The sequence below is a fragment of the Trichechus manatus genome, unplaced genomic scaffold, assembly GCF_000243295.1.
Source record: "Trichechus manatus latirostris isolate Lorelei unplaced genomic scaffold, TriManLat1.0 scaffold00036, whole genome shotgun sequence".
NCBI classification, from domain to species: Eukaryota; Metazoa; Chordata; class Mammalia; order Sirenia; family Trichechidae; genus Trichechus; species Trichechus manatus.
In genome coordinates, this window is record NW_004443972.1 from 5,502,366 (window position 1) to 5,522,324 (window position 19,959).

General features: G+C 40.0%; 1 protein-coding gene across 1 annotated transcript in view; it reads right to left on the bottom strand.

Moving 5' to 3' along the window:
• Nucleotides 1-1,266: 1,266 nt before the first annotated feature.
• RND3 (Rho family GTPase 3) overlaps nt 1,267-19,959 on the bottom strand; it is a 20,201-nt gene continuing 1,508 nt past the window's right edge. Inside the window, exons 4-6 of the mRNA XM_023730387.1 lie at nt 8,611-8,720; nt 4,876-5,010; nt 1,267-3,329 (exon numbers count right to left, since the gene is read on the bottom strand). Of these exons, the coding sequence (XP_023586155.1) occupies nt 3,078-3,329; nt 4,876-5,010; nt 8,611-8,720 (497 nt within the window). The 3' untranslated portion in view covers nt 1,267-3,077. The remainder of the gene's footprint in view (nt 3,330-4,875; nt 5,011-8,610; nt 8,721-19,959) is intronic.

The window sequence follows — 19,959 nt, forward strand, 5'->3', positions numbered from 1 at the left end:
AGGAATGTTCAGAGAATGCTCAGAATAAATGTTTGCTGAAGCAAAAAGTCAGAAAAGGCAAGGCAGGCCTGCATGCCTAAGGCTGCAGACGAACTTTTTTTTTGGTTAACAATTCACCGGAGGGAAAGATTACTGTACAACTTATCAAATACTGCCAAGGTCAGCAGAACCGCAGCAATTTTTTCTGTGCTAGTCATTGCTGAGAAACAAGTTTCTTGCAAGCCTGAGTTAGACATTATGCATAGAAGTTACTCAATGCCAAGTATTAGAAAAGTGATCTTATTCCCTTTAGTACTTGCCAATCACAAGAATGAGTTACAGTCATTTTTGGTAATTCTAGTCTTTTTAAAATTTTTGATAAGGTTAGGCCTGATGTCAATGCTCTTTAATTTGTTCACTCATGCCTGATCTTCTGGTTTTCCCTTTGCTTTGAGCTTCTGAGCACTAATTCTCAACTATTTCAAACGTCATTTAAAAAAAAATAAGTCACAAGGATGGTTTTTATTTGAATGAAGTGCTTAGCTGTATATAAAGAATCACTGAGTTTATAAAGCCCACATGGAGTATCTCTGGAAGTTTATGTGCAATTTGTAAAAGTTTTAACTAAAAAATGAGAATAAACTAAGTTTATAGGGACCTAGGCCTCTTCTGGTCCAAAGTTATTCCATGCTTACTTTAGGTTTTTCAGGCCATTGGGAACCACATTTTATGTTGTCCTGTGTTGAAGATGCATGCTACCGTAAGCAAGGTCATTTGTGCTTTGCTTTTTTTCCCTCCTCCTACTTGTTGCAATGGTTGGGTTCTGGGCCATCTACACAGTTGACCACTACAAACCGAATATGGGTTGCAAGACAGATGGCTGGGTGAGAGGCCAAGATTCAGGCTCTAGACGAAAGTGAAACAAACTAGGCTCACATCAGAATTAAACCTGTGATCTGAGAGCACACTGTACTGTTTCAGTGTTTGAGTTCCAGCAATTTCCCTATTTTCTCTAAGTTAATCGTAGGCAGTACTATGGGTTTGCCTATTATCAAATCGCTTAGTCTAATTATGCTTCTTTTCTTCTTGTTCTTTGAAATCATCATGAAAACCTTTTACATATATTATTTATCTTTGTCCAAGAAACTACTACTACTGCAAAGAACTTAAAAAAATTCCAAAGTCTACTAGAGTTCAGGAAATGCTAGGTGCGATTCAGTAGTCATCTTTAATAAAGAACACTGAACAGCTAACTCGGGAAGTAGATAATAAAAGACAGATCACATGTAGACAAAGACATGGTTACTTTTTTATTTGAAGAAAAGTATGTTTTAATAAATACTGCAGAAATATTGACCAAACAAACATACAAAGTGACCTCAACATTAAAAAAAAAAAAAATGCAACCAAAGTTGTTTGATAACAGTTATAACTTATTTTCTTTTTACAATATTTAAATACAGAAAGCACTTGCCAGCTATTTTGTAATACTGCCCAAAGCATAATGCTGCATCAGTCAAAGCATATTATGTTGGTAAAATGTCTGTATTTCATGGGAAATGACTGGAATGGTATTTTCTTGCAGAGACAACAAAGTGCTTGTAACACATACAACTGAGTGTTGTAATTACCTTAATCTCCTCTCCTGCCACAATTTAATGGGAGCACAGCTTTAACACTTCAAAAATGAAGCATTATCATTGGAAAGAAAGCTCGTTTTCAACAAGCGCCAACAAACAGGTCAGATCTGGTTTCTTCTCTGAAAGAAACTCTAGAAAGAACTGGTAAAAAAAAATATCTGTAAACTATTTTAAATGGTGATTATTTTGTGTAACAACAGCAGTCAAGTATTGAACACAGGCCTTGGCTGACTCTGGTTAGGTGAGGTCTAACAATCACTCTCTAGAAATGTCCTGGTATTGTGTCAGGGCTGACAATATATAATTTCCCCCTAGGGGTCCCCTAAGACTTGTGTAAGCAGGTCTTTCTCTTATGGATGTTCATTTAAAGAAAGTGAAATAAACCAATATGTGATCAGATGCTGCCAATTTTGGAGCTTCATCTCAAGTAAAATGTATAATAGGCCTTTTGCTTTGCATTTTGGTGACTTAAATCTAGACAGCTTTACTCAGAAACTGTGCTTTCTGCTACTATTCCTTCATTCATTATCTCTTCTGGTGAAAATAGTACCTACATTTTTTTTTCCCCACCTTGGATCATTCTATGACATCAAACCAAGACACCTTTCATTTGACTTTGCATTTTTATCAACGATGGCAAAAAAAAAATCACACACCCTCTTTTCTAAACAGAGCACAAAAATATTACATTGAGCAATTTACCACTTTTTAATGACAATCACAATGATGAACAGAACCATCAGACTGAATAAAAATTGACACTTTTTTTTTCTATTAGATCTATTCGATTTTTGTAGTGCTGGTCTGCATATCTTGCAAGGCTGCAAAAGCCTTTCTTTAGAACCATCTCACTCAGCTATCTTCAGGAAGGCAAGATTTCAAAGCCTCATAAAGTTTTTCTTCAGATACCCCATGGGTCCTGATACAATTTCCATTTTAATGATGAGCTAGGAGGAAATTAGATCACATCCTCTAGAAAACTAAACGCTAAGGTCACAGTGGCAGTTCCCCAATGAGGATGGTATATTAATATATGCTTTTTGTAAAGGAGATTAAAACATTTAAAAATTAAATCAAAGTAGAGATCCATGAATAGACTGTAACAAAGAAAAATGCAAGCACCATTCAGAGTGTTATTTTTCTTCTTGGAGGTACTCGCTTTCCTCCTCATCTATCTCTAGCCCATTTCAATCTCTCGTTTTTTTTTGGCATATTTTTCAAGTCACATTTCAAAACTCTTCAATGTATTCACTTCCCACCACTTGGTCTACATGCTGAAGCTAAGGACAGGATTCCAAAAAGATGGGCATCCTTTCAAACGCCTCCTAAGCCTCCAGTATACGGGACTTCGGTGGTGCACTTCATTCAGACTTCACCTTTTTGTTTTGTTGGTGTTTTGTTTTGTTTTTTTCTTTTTTACACTAGATTCTCTTGTCCTCATTAAAGATAATGGAAGATTCACATCACAGTGCAGCTCTTGGCTTTGTCCTTTCGTAAGTCCGTAGCAACTGTCGAGAGTTCTGGTCTGCTAGGCATGTGTGAAATCCGCTTTGTGGCCCTCTGTGATTTGTTCCGCTTAACATTCTTATTTGTCTTGTTTACACACGCCAAGGTGGCAACGTGAAAAATGTCTCTGACACTATTTTCAGACTGCAAAGATGAGCATTCAATGTAAGTAGCTGCTCCAATCTGTTTGGCCATATTTGCCCCCTGAGAAGAAAAAGAAGGGATTTTAATCAGCAATATATCTTTGGGGAAAGTTGCAAAGTGCCCTCTAATAGCAGAAAATAATAATGCATCGCAAAATGGTTTCTAATGTGTTAGCTGCTTTTTCCAAGTGTTGCTGTGACATTTATCATGACTCAATAAATACTTCTTGATTCCTCAGAGGTGGTAAAAGATAATCTAGCGTCACTGGGCCATCTTTAAATGGGTGACTGATCATTAAATACTCAGGAAGAGGTTATTCAGAGAAGTAGGAGAGGACCTAAGGAAGTGACTCATCTTCACTATCAGCTGTAACCAAGAGTAACCTGAGGCTTAAGTCTTCCAGGTCAAAGCAAAGCAGAGAATTACCCAGTACACCCTATAGTTGAAATGTCAGCTGAAGATCATGAACGTAAATTATAAATTTTCCACATGGCTCTGGCAGGGAGATCTGGCCTGTCGAGCCTGCTCCAACACCTCACAGGACACTCATTTTCTCTCTTCTTGAGTTTAAATGGCACTCAAAACTAGTCCATAAGTTGTAAAACAAAAAACCAGGCGTAAGCGATGGAATTTAGAATCAATTTTGAAATTTATGTGATTGTGTCTTAGGGCCCAAATACTGATAGGACTTCTAGAACTTTATGAGACACAAAATAATTCCTAAACATGAACAATACAACCAATATGCACAATAATAAGCATATGAGCATTAAAATGACTTATTTAAGTAACCACTTTTTGTTAATTAGACATGCAAGACAAAGAAGCCTGCAGGACTTTGATTCTCCTCCTATCTAAATACTTGGGGAAATGACTGCAGAAATGATGAGTCTCTAAAAGATGGTTTTATGGAGTGTTCTACTTTACTGGCAACAGCTTTTTTTAGTATTTTATTGTGCAACTGACTGTAAAATAAGATTAACCCTCTTAAAGAGCATTACTGATTTTGACCGCATTCTCTCTTAAATTCAATATTTAAATTTAAACCCAGTAGGAGTTTTAGAGAGATATACAAGCGTAGCATTTGAACAACTACTTATGTACTCAGTGATGAAATAGTGCATAATTATGCTGCTGAATGAGACAGTGTTTCACATTTTACGTCATATCTACCAATTTGTCTTATTTATGCACACACATATGAATTCTTATACAGTCAGTCATTGAAAAGTATTGGGAAGATTTTTGACGGGATCCAGTATCAAAATATCATCCTAATTTCAGCCACACCTTGTACCAGGATCACTTGGTGCTCACTCTGTAGTCTTAAAAGTAATCTGAGCTTAGGACTGCGTGGAGTTGCTTAGATGCTCACTGTAAAGGCACAGGCACAGAAACACTAGCATCCTTCAATCTGTGGTTACAGATGGTCACAGTCTGGACACACAGTGCTCATTCTGCTCCATAGTAAAGGATCTTTAACCTGGAGTTGACTATTGGTTGATCCCTTTGAGAAGCAGCTGACTTTTATTCAATTCACCATGAGTGATATTCCATTTCTCTCACTCTTTTTAAAATCTCATTTGCACATTGACAACATACATACCTGGTCATATGACACTGGCGTCTGCCTGTGATTTGAGAGCTCTACTAACGTACTAACGTCTGTCCGCAGGTCAGACTTGCAGCCAACCAACAACATTTTGGTGTTGGGACAAAACTCCTGGATTTCACCTTTCCACTATGAAAAAACCAACAAACAAAAAGAGCCGAAAAATTAACAATGTGCTGGCATCTGAATAATGAAGAAACAAACTCGCATTTATCTTCTATGTAGACATTAAGTTTTACTTCTTGTTAAATGTGGATCCATTAGGGAATCTGGATGTCTATTATCATCTATTCTCCCTGTGGCTCCATTATCTGTGCATAGTGCAAGAGACTTGCTGGGTATTGTCAGAAGGTACTTTGAACATTTCTTAATTATTGGGATATTTCTGAAAGATAAAAGTGCATTAGGAATAATTATATATCCCAACAAGTGACTATATCCTCGGCTGTGTAGAGCTGGTACTTCCTAGTGTGCAAGTCTGGGAATAAGACAGAGCTAACATAAGCACAAGTATGTATTCACCGATTCCATCAACAAAGATGTGCTGGGACTCTACTTAGGTACTGGAAGCACAGTTAACAAAACAGAACTCTCTGCCTTCAAGGAGCTTCAAGTGGCTGAATCAACAAAGACCATGACATCTGCAAAGATTTCATCTCCTGGGCTATCAAGGAAGACATCTGGCTCCTGTACCTCATGTGCTCGAGTTAGTTTTAAGTTACATAATTGGTTAAATGCTTCAATTTTGTCCAATTTGGCTAGTTGTTTATTGACCTAAAAAGAATTATTAGGGCCTCCAGAAATACGTAGCCAGAGAATTCCAATTGTTCTCTAAAAGAGCAAATGGACAACTTTTTGTGGTTGCATTTCCTCAAGCTTGAGACCCTATCAGAATGAGAGTCGGGTCAAGGGTGTTCACAGGCAAGCGGAAGGAGAAATTAGTGGGGCTGAGATGGGGATGTGGCGCCTGACTGTTCTCATCCACATTCACAAATAGGCATTAAACTTCCTACTAAGCATTGTGCTGGTAACACGTGGGGTTGTCATGAGTCAGAACCGACTCTATGGCAATGGGTTTTTTGGTTTGGTGTCTTCCAGAAGAGTCCCTGGGTGGTGCGTATGGTTAACACGGTCAACTGCTAACCGAAAGGCTGGAGGTTTGAGTCCACCCAGGAGCATCTTGGAAGAAAGGCGTGGCAATCTGTTTCTGAAAAAACAGCCATTAAAAACCTTATGAAGTATAGTTCAACTCTGACACATATGGGGTCACCACGAGTCAGAGTCAATATGACAGCAACTGGTGGCTAGTGTCTTCCAGAAAGAAATTTACAGAATAGTGGAGGTGATGAAGTCATGTATGTAATGTAAGTACAATACTAGATAAGAGAGAAACCCTGCAGGAGTAATTTAAAAGACCACCGGGGGAGATATCTCTGGATTTATAGGTGTGTTCTGGGGCAATGAACTCTAGTTCAAAGTACACAATTCCAAAGTCGACTGAATACAGTAATACTTTCCACATGAGTCTAATTTGTTCACTGATTTCTTCCATTCCTTTCTTTTTCTTTCTTTCCTTCCTTCTAGAATTATTTAGAAGCATCTACCACATGCTAGGTGCCACTGGTGTTAGAACTGTAAGGTGAATTGAAAAAAAAGAATACGAAATCTTTCCTGCTTTAAACCACTCTAACCTCTTTGATACTCAAGGACTTAAAAGGATTCAATTAATCAAGACAAACCATAGCAGGGGTTATCATGAGCCTTAAACCTCACATGGATGTAAAGCACACTCATTAATATCTGTAAGGCCAAAGTCACTATTCCTTTGGACTTAGAAGACAAAAGCAAAACAAAACAGGAGCAAGGCTTTTCACCATAAATTATGCATAACCTGATAAGACATCAAGTAAAAACTCCAGTAAATAAGCAATCTCTTTTATCTACAGACAAGAACTAGGCATGTTGTTATGTTGTTCTTCAGCTGTACGACTCTGGCCTCTTGCTGCGTGTCTAGCAATTGTTTACAAGCATTAAAGACAAGAAAGGTGTCTTCCTGCCCGAACCTGACAAACCTTAGCATGATTTGTGTTAGATCTACATTACTCAAAACTGAAAGGCATGAAAAAGCAAAACAGATCCTTTGATGTGACGAAATTCATATTTCATCAAACTAGCTGTATTTGTAATGTTTAATAAAAACAAGGGCATGGTTCATCTTCAAACACTGACTTCATAATGACACAGGAGACAAGTAGTCACATGCAATAGGAAAATATAAACTAATGAGAACACACAAGATACAAACACATTCCACTAAAAATGAAAACCAAATGGGGAGGAAAAAAACCCCAGGCCAACCACATGGACATTTCTCATCCTCATATTCCTATGGCACCCTGATGTGGTCACACGGGTTACCAGTCAACCACGTCCTCTATCTCACTCTTAGTGTAAAGAGAAGAGGGGGTGATCTAGGAAGTGTCTGATTCTCAAATCCCACAGCACGCAGGCCAGGGGTGACATGATAGTTAATAGCTAATAAATGCTGATCCACAACTAACGTGTGACTTCTATAGAAGTACTTATAACTACCCTGGCCAAGGAATTTCCCTCTCTCCCAGGAGCCTCCCCTAGGACCTGTGACCACCCTGTAATTGGACCCTTCCTCCTGACTTCTGCCTGGTTCCTTCCAGAGCTTCATCAGGTCCCTTTTCCACCTACAGAACCTCACCTGTGTTACAGCCTTCGGACCCTAGGTATGTGTTTTGTAATTTATAACATGTTTACTACTGCTGTGTTTATTAGTATATGACATATGCAAGTACTTATAGAAGTCACATGTTAGTCATGGATTAACATTTATTAGCTATTCACTAGCATGTCAGCCCTGGCCTGTGTGCTGTGGGATTTGAGAATCAGACACTTCCTAGATCACCCCCTCTTCTCTTTACACTAAGATTTTAGATAGAGGACGTGGTTGAGTGGTTACCTGTGTGACCACATCAGGGTGCCGTAGGAATGTGAGGACGAGAAACATCCATGTGGTTGGCCTGGGTTTTTATTACCATAATTTTTTTTTATTATCATAATTTACCTTATCTGAGGTCTGGAACACACCCCTATTCCTCCTGTATTTATTCCATTTCTGTTTCTAATACAAACCTCTTAATGAAACACAGTGTCTATATTAAAATAGTTATTATTGCATTCATTTCAATATCTGAGTTGGGGTCAAATGTAAACATGTAAACTAAGGTGAAATCTGTTGCGTGAAGGAAAGAATAAGTGAATAAAGGAAGGAAAGAAGTGAGGGAGGGAAGGAGGGAAAAAAGGAAAGAAGAAATGAAAGGAAGGAGAAAATAAGGGAGGGAGGGTAAAAGGGAGGGAGAGAGGATAAAAGGGAGGGAGGAAGGAAAACATGTATGACAGTAGTCAAAAATAACTACTTTAAACTGTGTCATTTATCCCAAAAGGACGAACATGAAAATTCTTAAAAAGGTATTTTGATTCACAGCTTTATGAAATAAAATTTTTAGCAGGTTTATCATCAAAACTAGGGACACATATGAGTGGAATCCTTGTTTTGTTGTGAGCTTGTTCTCTTTGGTGTTTAAAGTACAAACCACAAGGCAGGGTATTACCTAGAGAACCTGAGCTGCCCAGCCAACCACGTGTTTCTATTTTACATGCCGTCCAGCACTGAGCTGTGCCATCGTCCCCCACACTTACCTTTTTTAGGACACTGTCCAGAGTCTCTGGTCTACTAATGTCAAAGCAAATCAGCACAGCATCAGAATCCGGGTAAGAAAGGGGCCGGACATTGTCATAGTAAGGAGAGCCTGCGAGAAAACGAAGAGACACAAGTTTTCAGATGAAAATCCTGTTGCCTATCATGCATTAATTCTACCCTTTCAAGCTTAATCCCTTGAAACGTCACATCGCAGCTCCACTCCTGCTACCCTTAATCCTTGCAAAAGAATGCAAACAAACAAAAGCCGGGTTAGTAATACATTCCTTTCTACCAGAAAATAAGTAAATCCTCACTGTATCTGACCTGAATTCAAGGGGAAGGGCCAGGATCTGAAGTTGAAATCTGCAAGGTTCAAACACTAGAGCTCAAAGGTACCCAGTGAGATTCCCCAGGGATCCCAGGCGTTGAATGCAAGTCCATCTCCACCACTGACTGGCCACAGGGTAGCTAGCTTTAAGACTCCCTGCATCGGTTTCTTCATTCATAAAATACAGACGACAAGAGTATCTCCCTGGGATTAAATAAACCCAGACGGTGCCTGGCATTTAATAAGGGATCAATAAGTATTAACTATGATTATTACTGTTGTGTTGTTGTTATTGCCATTGTTAAAAGCTGAGTGGTAGCAAGCACCATAAACTGAGTCACTGCCTGGGAACAGAGACCAAAACTCAACACTACTTTGAGATGGAAAGGCAGGGGTGAACGAGCAAGGGAAGAAAAGGGTCAGTTTAGCTATACAAAGCGAATCATAGTAAACCACATCTACGCCCTTGCCCTATCTCAAAGTTACAAGTTTGGATAAGCCATTGACCTTTGAGCTTGTGTACTAAAACTTATCCTCAAACCTTACACAGACTTTCTTCCTGTTACAAGCAAAGAATGTAATAAATGCCATGTGGGATCATGTCACTTTTTTACACAGTTCTGTATCTGACAGTGACAGTGAACCATGATTCAAGGATCTCAGCCCAAGTTAAACCCAGGGCCCCCAAAGGTTCAACTTAAAAAAAAAACCAGCTGCCGGCCAGTTGATTCCAACTCATGGTGACCCCATGTGTGTCAGAGTAGAGCTGTCCTCCACAGAGTTTTCAATGGCTGGTCTTTCAGAAGCCAGACCTTTCTTCCAAAGTACACTCAAACTGCCAACTTTTCAGTTAGCAGCCAAGTGCATTAACGATTTGCACCACCCAGGGACTCCAAAGGTTCAAATTACCAGCCAACTGTCTTAACCACAGAACTCTCTAGTGTTTTAGGAAAGTTCTTCTATTTCCTTAAGAATTCCAAAGACCGGGCAATTACATGAGGCCAATAATTATAAAATGGTGTGACTATAAAATTAAATAAAGCTTGCCAGTAGCTACTTATTTTTTTCTCAGTATCCTGGCATTTCACAAGTAGAACATTAAAAAAAAAAAACAATCATTTTACTAGGCTAAGAAATATATTACTAGTATTTGACTCCAGGGTAGAGAAAGAAAATCTAAACCACCAAAGTCTGTTTGAAACCCAATTTCATTTTGACATCACTTTCCCTTTCTAGCAGGAAAACATGACATGTCCCCTGATAAATCAAAACCTCCACAGTCAAAGTCAGGAGGAGAAAGACTACAAAGCTCTTAAAATAATCTTTTCCATTTTTATCGAAACAGAAATTTTCAGGAGCCTGCTCTTGTGATCCACAAGTTACTGGTGTTAGGGTGAGGTGCTCTTTTTTCCCAGTCTCTTCTGGGTCCCTGAGATTCACTATGGAACGCTGGGTAACACTATGGCCTTCTCACTGGCTGCATCAGGGATGCAGAGTGACAGCTTCAAGCCAGGTGTGTTGGCTAAACAGGGAGAAGGAATGCTCTAGGAATCAGAAAGAAAAGTGTCAACAAGTAAAAACAATCTAAACCAGGATTTTTCTTGAGCTGCAGCAACTCCCTAACCACATCTGGAAACAGGGCCCTGATGAAGCAGAGGCTGCCAAGTGAAAGATAGTTTCCAAAAGCTTAAAGATTTTAGTGTTAGAAAATCAAGTCATTTCAAATATTAAGGCAGATCAGAATGAGGCTGTCTCTGTACATGACAAGCTGTGCCTGCCTTTTTAGCAACTCAAAGGACTCTAAGATTAAGAGAAGAATTCACAAAGAGTTCACCAATTTAAACATGTTTGAGAGGAATCACCAATGAGATGGCTTAAGAAGATATATGGACATACTGGTATTTCCGTGTTTGTTAGTTCTATGAAGTTCAGAATTTCTCAATTCCAACCTTTCCTGTTTCTATGTCCACGGTCTGTTACACAATTTCTGCTGTCAGCATTTGGGAATTTCTTCCCAAACATGCAATAAGAAAATTCCAAATCACAGGGGGAAATCCAAGTACCTGACCTCTGCGTGAAGGTTTCTTTCCTCTGCTCTTCACAGTTCACAAGAAATGACCTGCCCCGAAACCTGAAGTAGAACTCCCCAGCAATTAGCATTATCAGAAACTGAAACAGGCTTCAGAGATTTCCTTTCCTGAAAATCACTTACATCAAGTAAGACAACTATCTCTCTGTAGATACTTCCAGCTTCAATCAGACCTGAACTTGCGAGGTCCAGGTTATAAGACTGCTTACCGCTAATCTCAGATTCTTTCTAACGATGGAGATCGTATTTTCCAAATCCCCAAATCAGGAAAGGCAGTTGGAGAAGTATAAAGATGCTAGAGCATTTACAACTGGGACTACCAGGAAAATCTAGAGAAATGGTTTCAGCATTTAGGGAATCACCACGTGGCTGCAGAGAATTCCCCTCCCTTTGTGTACTGTGATTCCCCTCCCCCACCCATTTTATGGCCACAAAGGAGATCTGGCTTTGTCTTCAGCCCTCTGTCAAGCTGGAGGCTCCTGTTTACAAGAATCTAGTGAGCTGGCTTCTGTGTTTAGTGGGTATATCCAAATACCTGCAAAATGTAGGCTTTGGCCTGATTTTAAAATGAAACAGATTTCACAAGCTAAACGGAATTCTCATGGACATGTTTCATTTGGTTTTACATTTTGAATGAAAATACACACGCAGTGTAAAAGTTCATGAGAAACAAACCACCTTACTTGCTGACTGAAAGAGGTAATTTTTAAGAGCTTTAACAAGACTTAATTAGGAGTGACATTTTGATCCAGTCCTATTACTTTTGCTAATGAAGAGTGCTGCTTTTAGATCAACAAGAGCGTCCAAAGGTAGAAATAAATAATCTCCACATTTATTAGTTATAAGCTAATTTGCCTAACCACTAACTACAAGGGCAATTTGTCATAAAAAATAACAAGACCACGTCTTCATTAGATGTTTTTGATAGGTTATGGTTAAAACTAATATTAGGCTGAAAAGTCTAATATCTTTATTTTTTCAGAATAAAAAATTTAAATCCTATAGAAATATAAAATAACTCTTCTAGTAAGGAAAAACCTAACAATTAATCAGCTAAGCAAGTCCTTCAAAAATCAAACTCCTGTGTAATATCAGTGTTTACTCTTGTTTAAGCACACTGAATTCTTCCCTACGGTTCCCTATAATGTCCATGCCACTGCACAAAGGAAGTAAGGAAAGCGAAGTGGGAAAAGCGCATGGTGTAATCATAGGCATGTGTGGGATAACTCACAGGCCATGAAAAAAAAAAAAGAAGAGGAATTCCAAGAATGCTCCTGTGAAGTGAGAAGCAACATGGGGAGTCAGAAGTGACACTAAAGAGCAAAAAGTAAGCCCATAAAACAGGAACAGTACCTGCCTCTAATCCTTACATCCCTCCAGAAAAGTCTCAAAATACCATGGTAAGTTAAACAGAAGAAACAAAAAAGAACTTCTGTAGATTTTTTCTTAAGATGCCCTTGAAAAGCTTCCAGAGGAAATGTAGAACTAAGCACCACAAGAAAGAGAGCTAAACATTCTTCCTATATATGAACTTACTTAACTTCAACTGCCAATACATAAACATGTACTGACAGGCACACCTAGAGAATGTACTATAGTACATATGTACATATAGTATACACAGTTAAAGCTCAGCAAGTTTAGGTACTGAGCTTTCCTTGTCAAATAAAACTCTTTCTCAGTGTATGGCATATGCTTCATGAAAATGGAACTTCTCAGATGTATCAGCACATTTCATTTCTCTTATACTGTATGAAACGTCAAACACACAGCACTGTTCCAAGGTCCTTTCTTACTGTCCTCTCAGACCTTCAAAGGGCACGTTTTATGAAACTCCATATAGTAAAGAAACAATCATACCTGATGTACAAAATGCATGTTAAAAAAATATAAATGTTAAGGGCTTTGCCCAGGTGTTGATTAAAATAAGCATACATTTGAGGTTCTCTGAGTTTCTCAAGTTTGGCAAACAGAGCTAAGTACTAAAAGGCTTTTAATATTTTAGGTCTATCCATCTTTGTCTTCAAGATCATTAATTCTGGGTGCGAGCAAGATTTCCAACCCAAGAATAGTCACGTAGTGCCTCACCCAGAAACTAATTCTTCAGACACATACCTGCCAGCTTAAGTCACCCCTTCACAAAGATAGAACACACCATATATGTACATAATTAAATGTATACGTAAGAAGATTCATGCCCAAAAGGGAAGTTTTATAGAACCTTCTGCAAAACCAGTTCAAATGCTGGGAGGCTTTATAGGAATCTGAGAACTGAAAACTCTTCTGGTTGACTATTTCATAAGTATAACTTCTTTTGCTTGAACCTTAAATTGGCAGAAAAAAAAAAAAACAAAAAACAAAAACAACTTTCCTTCCTCCATAAGAAATTCCTACCAGGAACAATAAAAGTAAGAACACAGCATATTTTTGGTAGAGAAAATATATTGACTTTTGCTATTCTTAATGACTACCAAAAGAACATCTGTAATAAACTGCAGCTAACGTGAGAATGGACAATCTGTCCTAGAAGATAGCATTTCCTCATGCCATCACTAACCAGAGTGAAAGCTTCAAATTAGCAACAATCTCAGGAATGTGAATCGAGTCTGGCTGAGCTTAAGACCCTGCTTAACTCTCTTTCCAAGTAATCTGCACTACAGACACAAATATGCAATATGCCATTCTTGGGAAGGACATTTTATTTGCTGCTTCTATCCATTCAAATGAACAGGAACTGTGAGTAGATTGTGGGCACGTATGTGTTGTTATAATAATGGAATCATTATTTCCTATTTCTGGGGGCGCTGCAAATACATAGCTGGATACAAGTTCAGAAAGGCAGAGATAAAGTTGCTATTTTTGAGCTTTAAATAAAATTTTAGCCTTATTCTCTGAATCTTATTGGGAGACCTAAAATCCTAAGAATCAAGATATTTTATTTATAGTGGAATCATGGTGAGTCATGTAGTTGTAGGGAAAAGATTAGGCATCATAACTTTTAAAAATCGCATTATCACTGAGTGACAGATTGAAGTTTTTATGTTTCATATAATACTTAAGAGTTCCAGGACTGAATTCGCCTCTCCAGATACTGTGTCATCCAGCTCGTTTTTCAAAACCAATGTGCACAGCACCTGGCTGAACTTCTGAGGCAGTTTACGTTCCATGTCAATGAAATTTCTAATTTGTTAAAGGGGGACTCTGAGTAAGGTTGCCAATCTAAGCAACGGAGAAGACATTTAAAGGACAAAAAATGACTGAGGCACAACTAATTCTTTTGGCATAGTCCACTAGGCACCATGAGCTAACTGGAGAAACTATTGGTCCTTAGTGTCATATCTACATGCAAAAGAACTGGATTAAAAGGGAAACATCTGGTTATTTCAGGTGGCATCAGAATGACCAATCTGGACTCCTCACTGAATGGGCAATTTAGCAAGAAACCAGATTGTAGAGGGGAAGGAAAAAAAAAGCACTAACTTGAGTTACAATTTAAAAAAGGAAGGAAAAAAGATCTAGAGACAGATGTAGACTTAGAAAAGGAATTCATGACTCTTTCTGTTTTTTCCCAATTAACAGTTTAAATGGAAATTGTTGCATGGTGGACAAATCTCCAAACGCGGTTTGATGTATTGGTTCTTGGAAACCACCATCCAAACTTCCAGATGTCTGTATTGCCTTAGCCTACTTCTCTTACAGAGTTTCAGTGAGAAAGCTCAAATTAAGAGTTGAACCTGGTCTTGATATTGAAACTCTAGGCTCTTATGGATCATTACTACCTTATGAAATGTCTGGATTTCGGCAATTTTGCCCTTGATATTCATATCACAAGCAATCATGTTTCTTTGGCTCTTTTGTAAATTTCTACCCTCTTCCTTTCTCTCAGAAGGTTAAGTTAAGAGTTCTTCAACATTTAGAATCTTGTTTTCCCTCAAAGCCATTAAATTTAAGCATGCTTCCACATGGGAGGGATATTAAAGACTTTTAAGGGACTGAGTCAACTTCTAGAGATAAAGAAGGGAACCGTAGTTGGCTTCAATGATCAATGAGTCACCACTTAGGGGATCTAGGCTGGTTATGTGGCCTTCAACAATTCTTTGGGTCTTGCTGAACCCAGCTTTAGAATCTCCAGGCTCACCCTCCTTTGAACAGGTACTAAAGCACCAAAGACGAGGAAGTGTGTCCATGTCCCCTATCTGTCCCATGGAGTATATTCTCAGGCTTCCTGGGAAGAACTTATTGTGTTCAAGGTCCAGTTCCCAGGCATCTCTTCCCAACTAAACTCCCAATACTCATCTGGGCTCCTCATTTGATTTCTTAAGTGACCTTGGGAAAACCTTAGTATTTTTAATTTTATTGTTACCTATTTTTTGGTCACCTTTGTATGCCTTGGTAACCTAACTAGACTGTGAGTACCTTGAGGGCAGGAGCTGTTCTTGACCAGTTTTGTACCTTTCCCTTCCTTGCCCCAGAGCACCTAGCAAGGTGTATCCACACGAGTGCCCTAAAAAATGTTTACTGCTAATCATTTCTATATGTCTTGCTCAGATGTGCTAATTTATGTTCAATCACAAAAAGGGTACCAGTGATCTGTTTTGAACCTGCTTTTCTAGATTAATTATACACTCATCTCCAACATTGCTGAAACATTTCCATCCCTGTTAATAAACATTCCATTAAAGGATCTGTCACCAAGATCATTCTTCAAACTTGATGTATAGCTATAAATTTATCAATACAGACTTGTGTTTATAAAGGAGCTTGTCCTCAAAGTAAGGTAGTGAGGTAATTAAAATTTTTTCCTTTAGGTAAAAAATAAACAAAGAACTACTTTCTCTGTTAATAATGCCTAAAACTAATTCAGGAGTGCTAACTTAAGTACTCATGGCCTAAAAGAAGCTTGTAACATGACAAGATTTAAAACAGTGTTCATGAGGCAATAGCATAGTTACTGTGGGGAAATTCTAACAACTGAGTGAATATTTTAAAACTAATAATATGCCTTAAATAAAATGTGCATTAACTCGCCTTGGTTAAAAGCTGGCATGAATGATTATTACTCCCTAAATCACATGTGCTGAAATTACACTGCAGTCAAATCTCTTAGGAAAAGATACGGCGATTCTTGAATGACTAAAGTTTCTATTATTAGTAGGCATTTGGCTTCATACTACAGATTATTTCTATGCTTGGCAAATGTGGCAGATTTTGAAGCACAAGATGTTAGAACTACTTTGATCTCACATTTATCACTTCAAAATGTTGAAACCATTAGCCACTGTTTTGTAGAAACTCATTGGGCGAATGTGAAAATCATTAGGCGCATTTCTGCAACTATTAATAAAAATGTTCATCTTGTCAACGAAAAGGGAACATTTCCCAGTAAAAATCAAGAAATTATGGACCTTATCTGAAGACTACCTTTAACCTCCTGCACCCCACTTGTAGAGAATTCACAGGGCATTTGTTTACAAAGCAAGTTTGTTTACTTTTTAAGGGGCTGAAATAACTTTAAGCAGTCATAAGGCATCAGGGGGGCACTGTGGTGCTGGTGTGTGCATGGGGCAGGAGGAAGAAGCTGTTTCCTACCTGAAGAGAATACATAAGCACTGGGGATGCATGCCAAGCAAATACACAACAACCAGGTGGAACAGGACACTTGAATTCAAGTACAAATCGGGCTCCTCACAGGCTGACCATGAGCTACGCTAAGTGAGGAAAAAGTCCTTCTCCCCATTCCCAGCCTCGGTGCCCCACCTAGACTGTAAGCTTCTTAAGGACAGGACCATATTTTATTTAACATTACAGCCTAACAGAGGCCTGCACATAGTAGGTGCAGAAAGAAGGGAGAGAGGGTGAAGGGAAAGAAATTTTAAGTTACTGTGCCACCAAAAATGAGAAACAAATTAGTTCCTTCTCTGTTATTGCAGCAGTCCCTGGGTGGTGCAAATGGTTAGTGTTTGGCTGCTAACCAAAAGGTTAAAAGTTCAAGTCCACCTAGAGGGGCCTCAGAAGAAAGGTCTGACGGGTCTACTTCTGAAAAATCAGCCCTGAAACCCTGTGGAACACAGCTCTACTCTGACACACATCAGGTCGCCAAGAGTCCGCACTGACTCCAGGGCAAACAGGTTTTTACTGGTTTCGCTTGTTGCAAATTGGCCCTGCACATCCTACACTTTCACTGTAGGTTCTTTGCCACTTCTAAATTGGCAGAGTTTTGCCTGTGCATGACTGCTGCGGGGGGGAAAAGCAAACCCCTTCAAGAAGTTGCCCACATATAGAGAGGCCAGACAACAGAACTGTTTCTGCCTCCAAAATAGTCGCCCCTTGGCCAGGAGACTGGTCAGAACTTGTGTACCATTCAGAGGAAAATAGTTTATGCCATCTCTCTCCGTGTAAGAAAAGTTAGGCACACCCAATTTTCCCTGTGTAAATAATCTCAAGCTTTCACAAAGTTCTAGGAAGGGGGGAAAAAAAAAAATCTGACATTTAGGACTTGAGACGTGGCTTGGATCTCCCCTCCAGAGCTAAATTGATGGCAGTTGGAAAAAATAAATGTATTAAGAGGCAAAAGGCACACGCAATTATTTTCACAACCTGAACTAAACAAATGTCTTAGTGGGCAAAGAGAATGTCAAACATTTGTCAAAAAATAATCCTGTTCAGAAATTTGCCATGGAAGCTTGAGATGAAACGGAAAAATGTTAAAGATACTTGAAACGATTAGTCGCTGATGCAATGGTTCTCGTTAGATGTACTTTAATCATGAATGACAAAACATTTTTGGTGGAAACAGTCTATTTTTAGTATTTAAACAGGGCTTGGTGACTGTGTTTAATTAGCTAACATTTCACCTCATGAACTCCATAATGGAATTCTAAATAATTCCCTTATGCCTCTTTTTTGCATGTGTATAAATCTAAATTCCAACTAAGATTTCATTACCGGATAATTTTGCAGTGCAATATTTTCTTAATCACAGTTTGCAAACCTTTTTATTTTCAGTTGAGCTTGCATGGGTTTTTGTCTCATTAAATAAAAATACAAGTGATTATTTCACCACAGACTTCATTTCAGATGATTATCTTTAATTTGATGAAAGGCAGTGTTTACACATTTGCCATTCTTTGTGCACAGGTAATTCAGTGATAATAAATGCCAGAAAATCTCATCTCCTTGGAAACCATGCAGATGATTATACATTTGTTCATTCAACAGATTTTACTGGGTACCTACTATGTGCAAGGCATTGTGCTATGTGTTGCAGAGATTATAAATTGTAGAGTTTTGATGAAACACTTCAAAATATCTGAAGTGATATTTATCTGCATAAGGGAAGGACAGCCTTCAATTATAAACTGCTCGTACTTTTTAAAAATTGTCTGGCCTTTTAAAAAAATTATTATTTTCTGGCCTTTGTAAAATTATATGCCTTTTCTCTCCTAAAAAAAAAAAAGAATTGTAGAGCTGGGAGACATCCTGCCCAATATCCTCTTTTTATAAATGATGAAGATGAGACCCAGGTGAGGTAGGGATCATCCAGGTAACCAGGAGCTAAGATCTAAACACAGCTCTGTTATCAACGTTTGGACCAGACCCACGGCTAAATAATTCTTATCATGTATTAGGTACAAACAGGGCCTACGGGGGGGGGGGGAAGCACAGGTGACAATTATTGTCACATCAACTGTCCTACCATGATTTGTCTGGGAATTAGAGCCCATTAAATACTAGGTTGTGTAATAATTCCGATCATTTAAGAACTCCTGAAATAAGAAAACACTAGAGTTCCGTCTATCACCACCTACTCTATAGGTGCGAGTCTGGGGTTGGAATGCCCAGTACAACATACAGCGAGATCCTGGTTCTGCCGGCCATGGCGAGGCTGGAGGAAGTCTGCGCGTCTGGCACCGACCGTAAGAGGCGCTCGTGCGAGAATTCTCGCCTGCCTTTGTGCAGGGCCTGCCTCTGGCGACCCTGTCAGTCTAGCCCCTTCTTCTTGCTGTCTAATCCCCTGCGTCGCTCTGGGGCTCCAAAGGTTAAAGCCGGGGGTTGTGGAAGCTCGAACAGCCCAGAAGCACCTCCACGAGGCCACTCCCGGCAGAGCGCTGCTCCACCTCGGGGCCTCCCGCAAGACAGCAAAACCTGCGTGCTGGCACTTGTGCGCTCCTCCTCGCTAGTTTCACCCCAGATTTGGCTCGGTTCACTCGCTGCAGCCCAACCCCCTCCTAAACTCCCAGACTTCAGCGCAGGGGGCTTCACTCTGCCTTCCTAGTGGCTCCTCCTTCTCCACAAGCGGCACCTTTCTTGGAAACTACCACTCTTCGCTGCAGGGCACTGCTGGCAGGGGCGGCGGGTGCCTGGGTCCCCGCTCGAGATTCCAGGTGGTGTCCCCGCCGCCAACTCCCTGGACCCAGCCCGAACTCTTAACTCAGCCGCCCGCTGGAAGCCTTCTCGCCGGCGGGGAATCTGGCCCTCACTGCAAACGCGCGTCAGGTTGGTGGGTGGCCGCATGGGAAGGCACTAACCCAGCCTTGAACCCCACGACCCTTGAAACTAACCCACCACGGGGCCAATAATTCAACTGAACGACAAGGTCAAAGGCGCATAGTGCGTTTGGCCGCCGGCTGGCAGGCGGTGATGCAATAAGGATCAGGCGGGAATGGCGTGGACAGGATGGAACAGCGCGGTCACGGGGGCCTCCGGCCGGCAGCAGGTTAGCACCAAGGTAGCGGGGGCCGCAGGCAGCGCGGAGAAGAGGCCCTGCGGCCGTCTGCAGGAACCCTGCCATGCCTTCCCCGCCTGCGCATTCCTTGGCAGTAGGCGTCACGAGCAACGCGGCTGCCTGCGCTCACGTTACTATCCCCCAAGCGCGGATTCCGCACATAACCGCGTCGCTTCGGGGATTTTCTCCCTCCTCCCACCACCCCC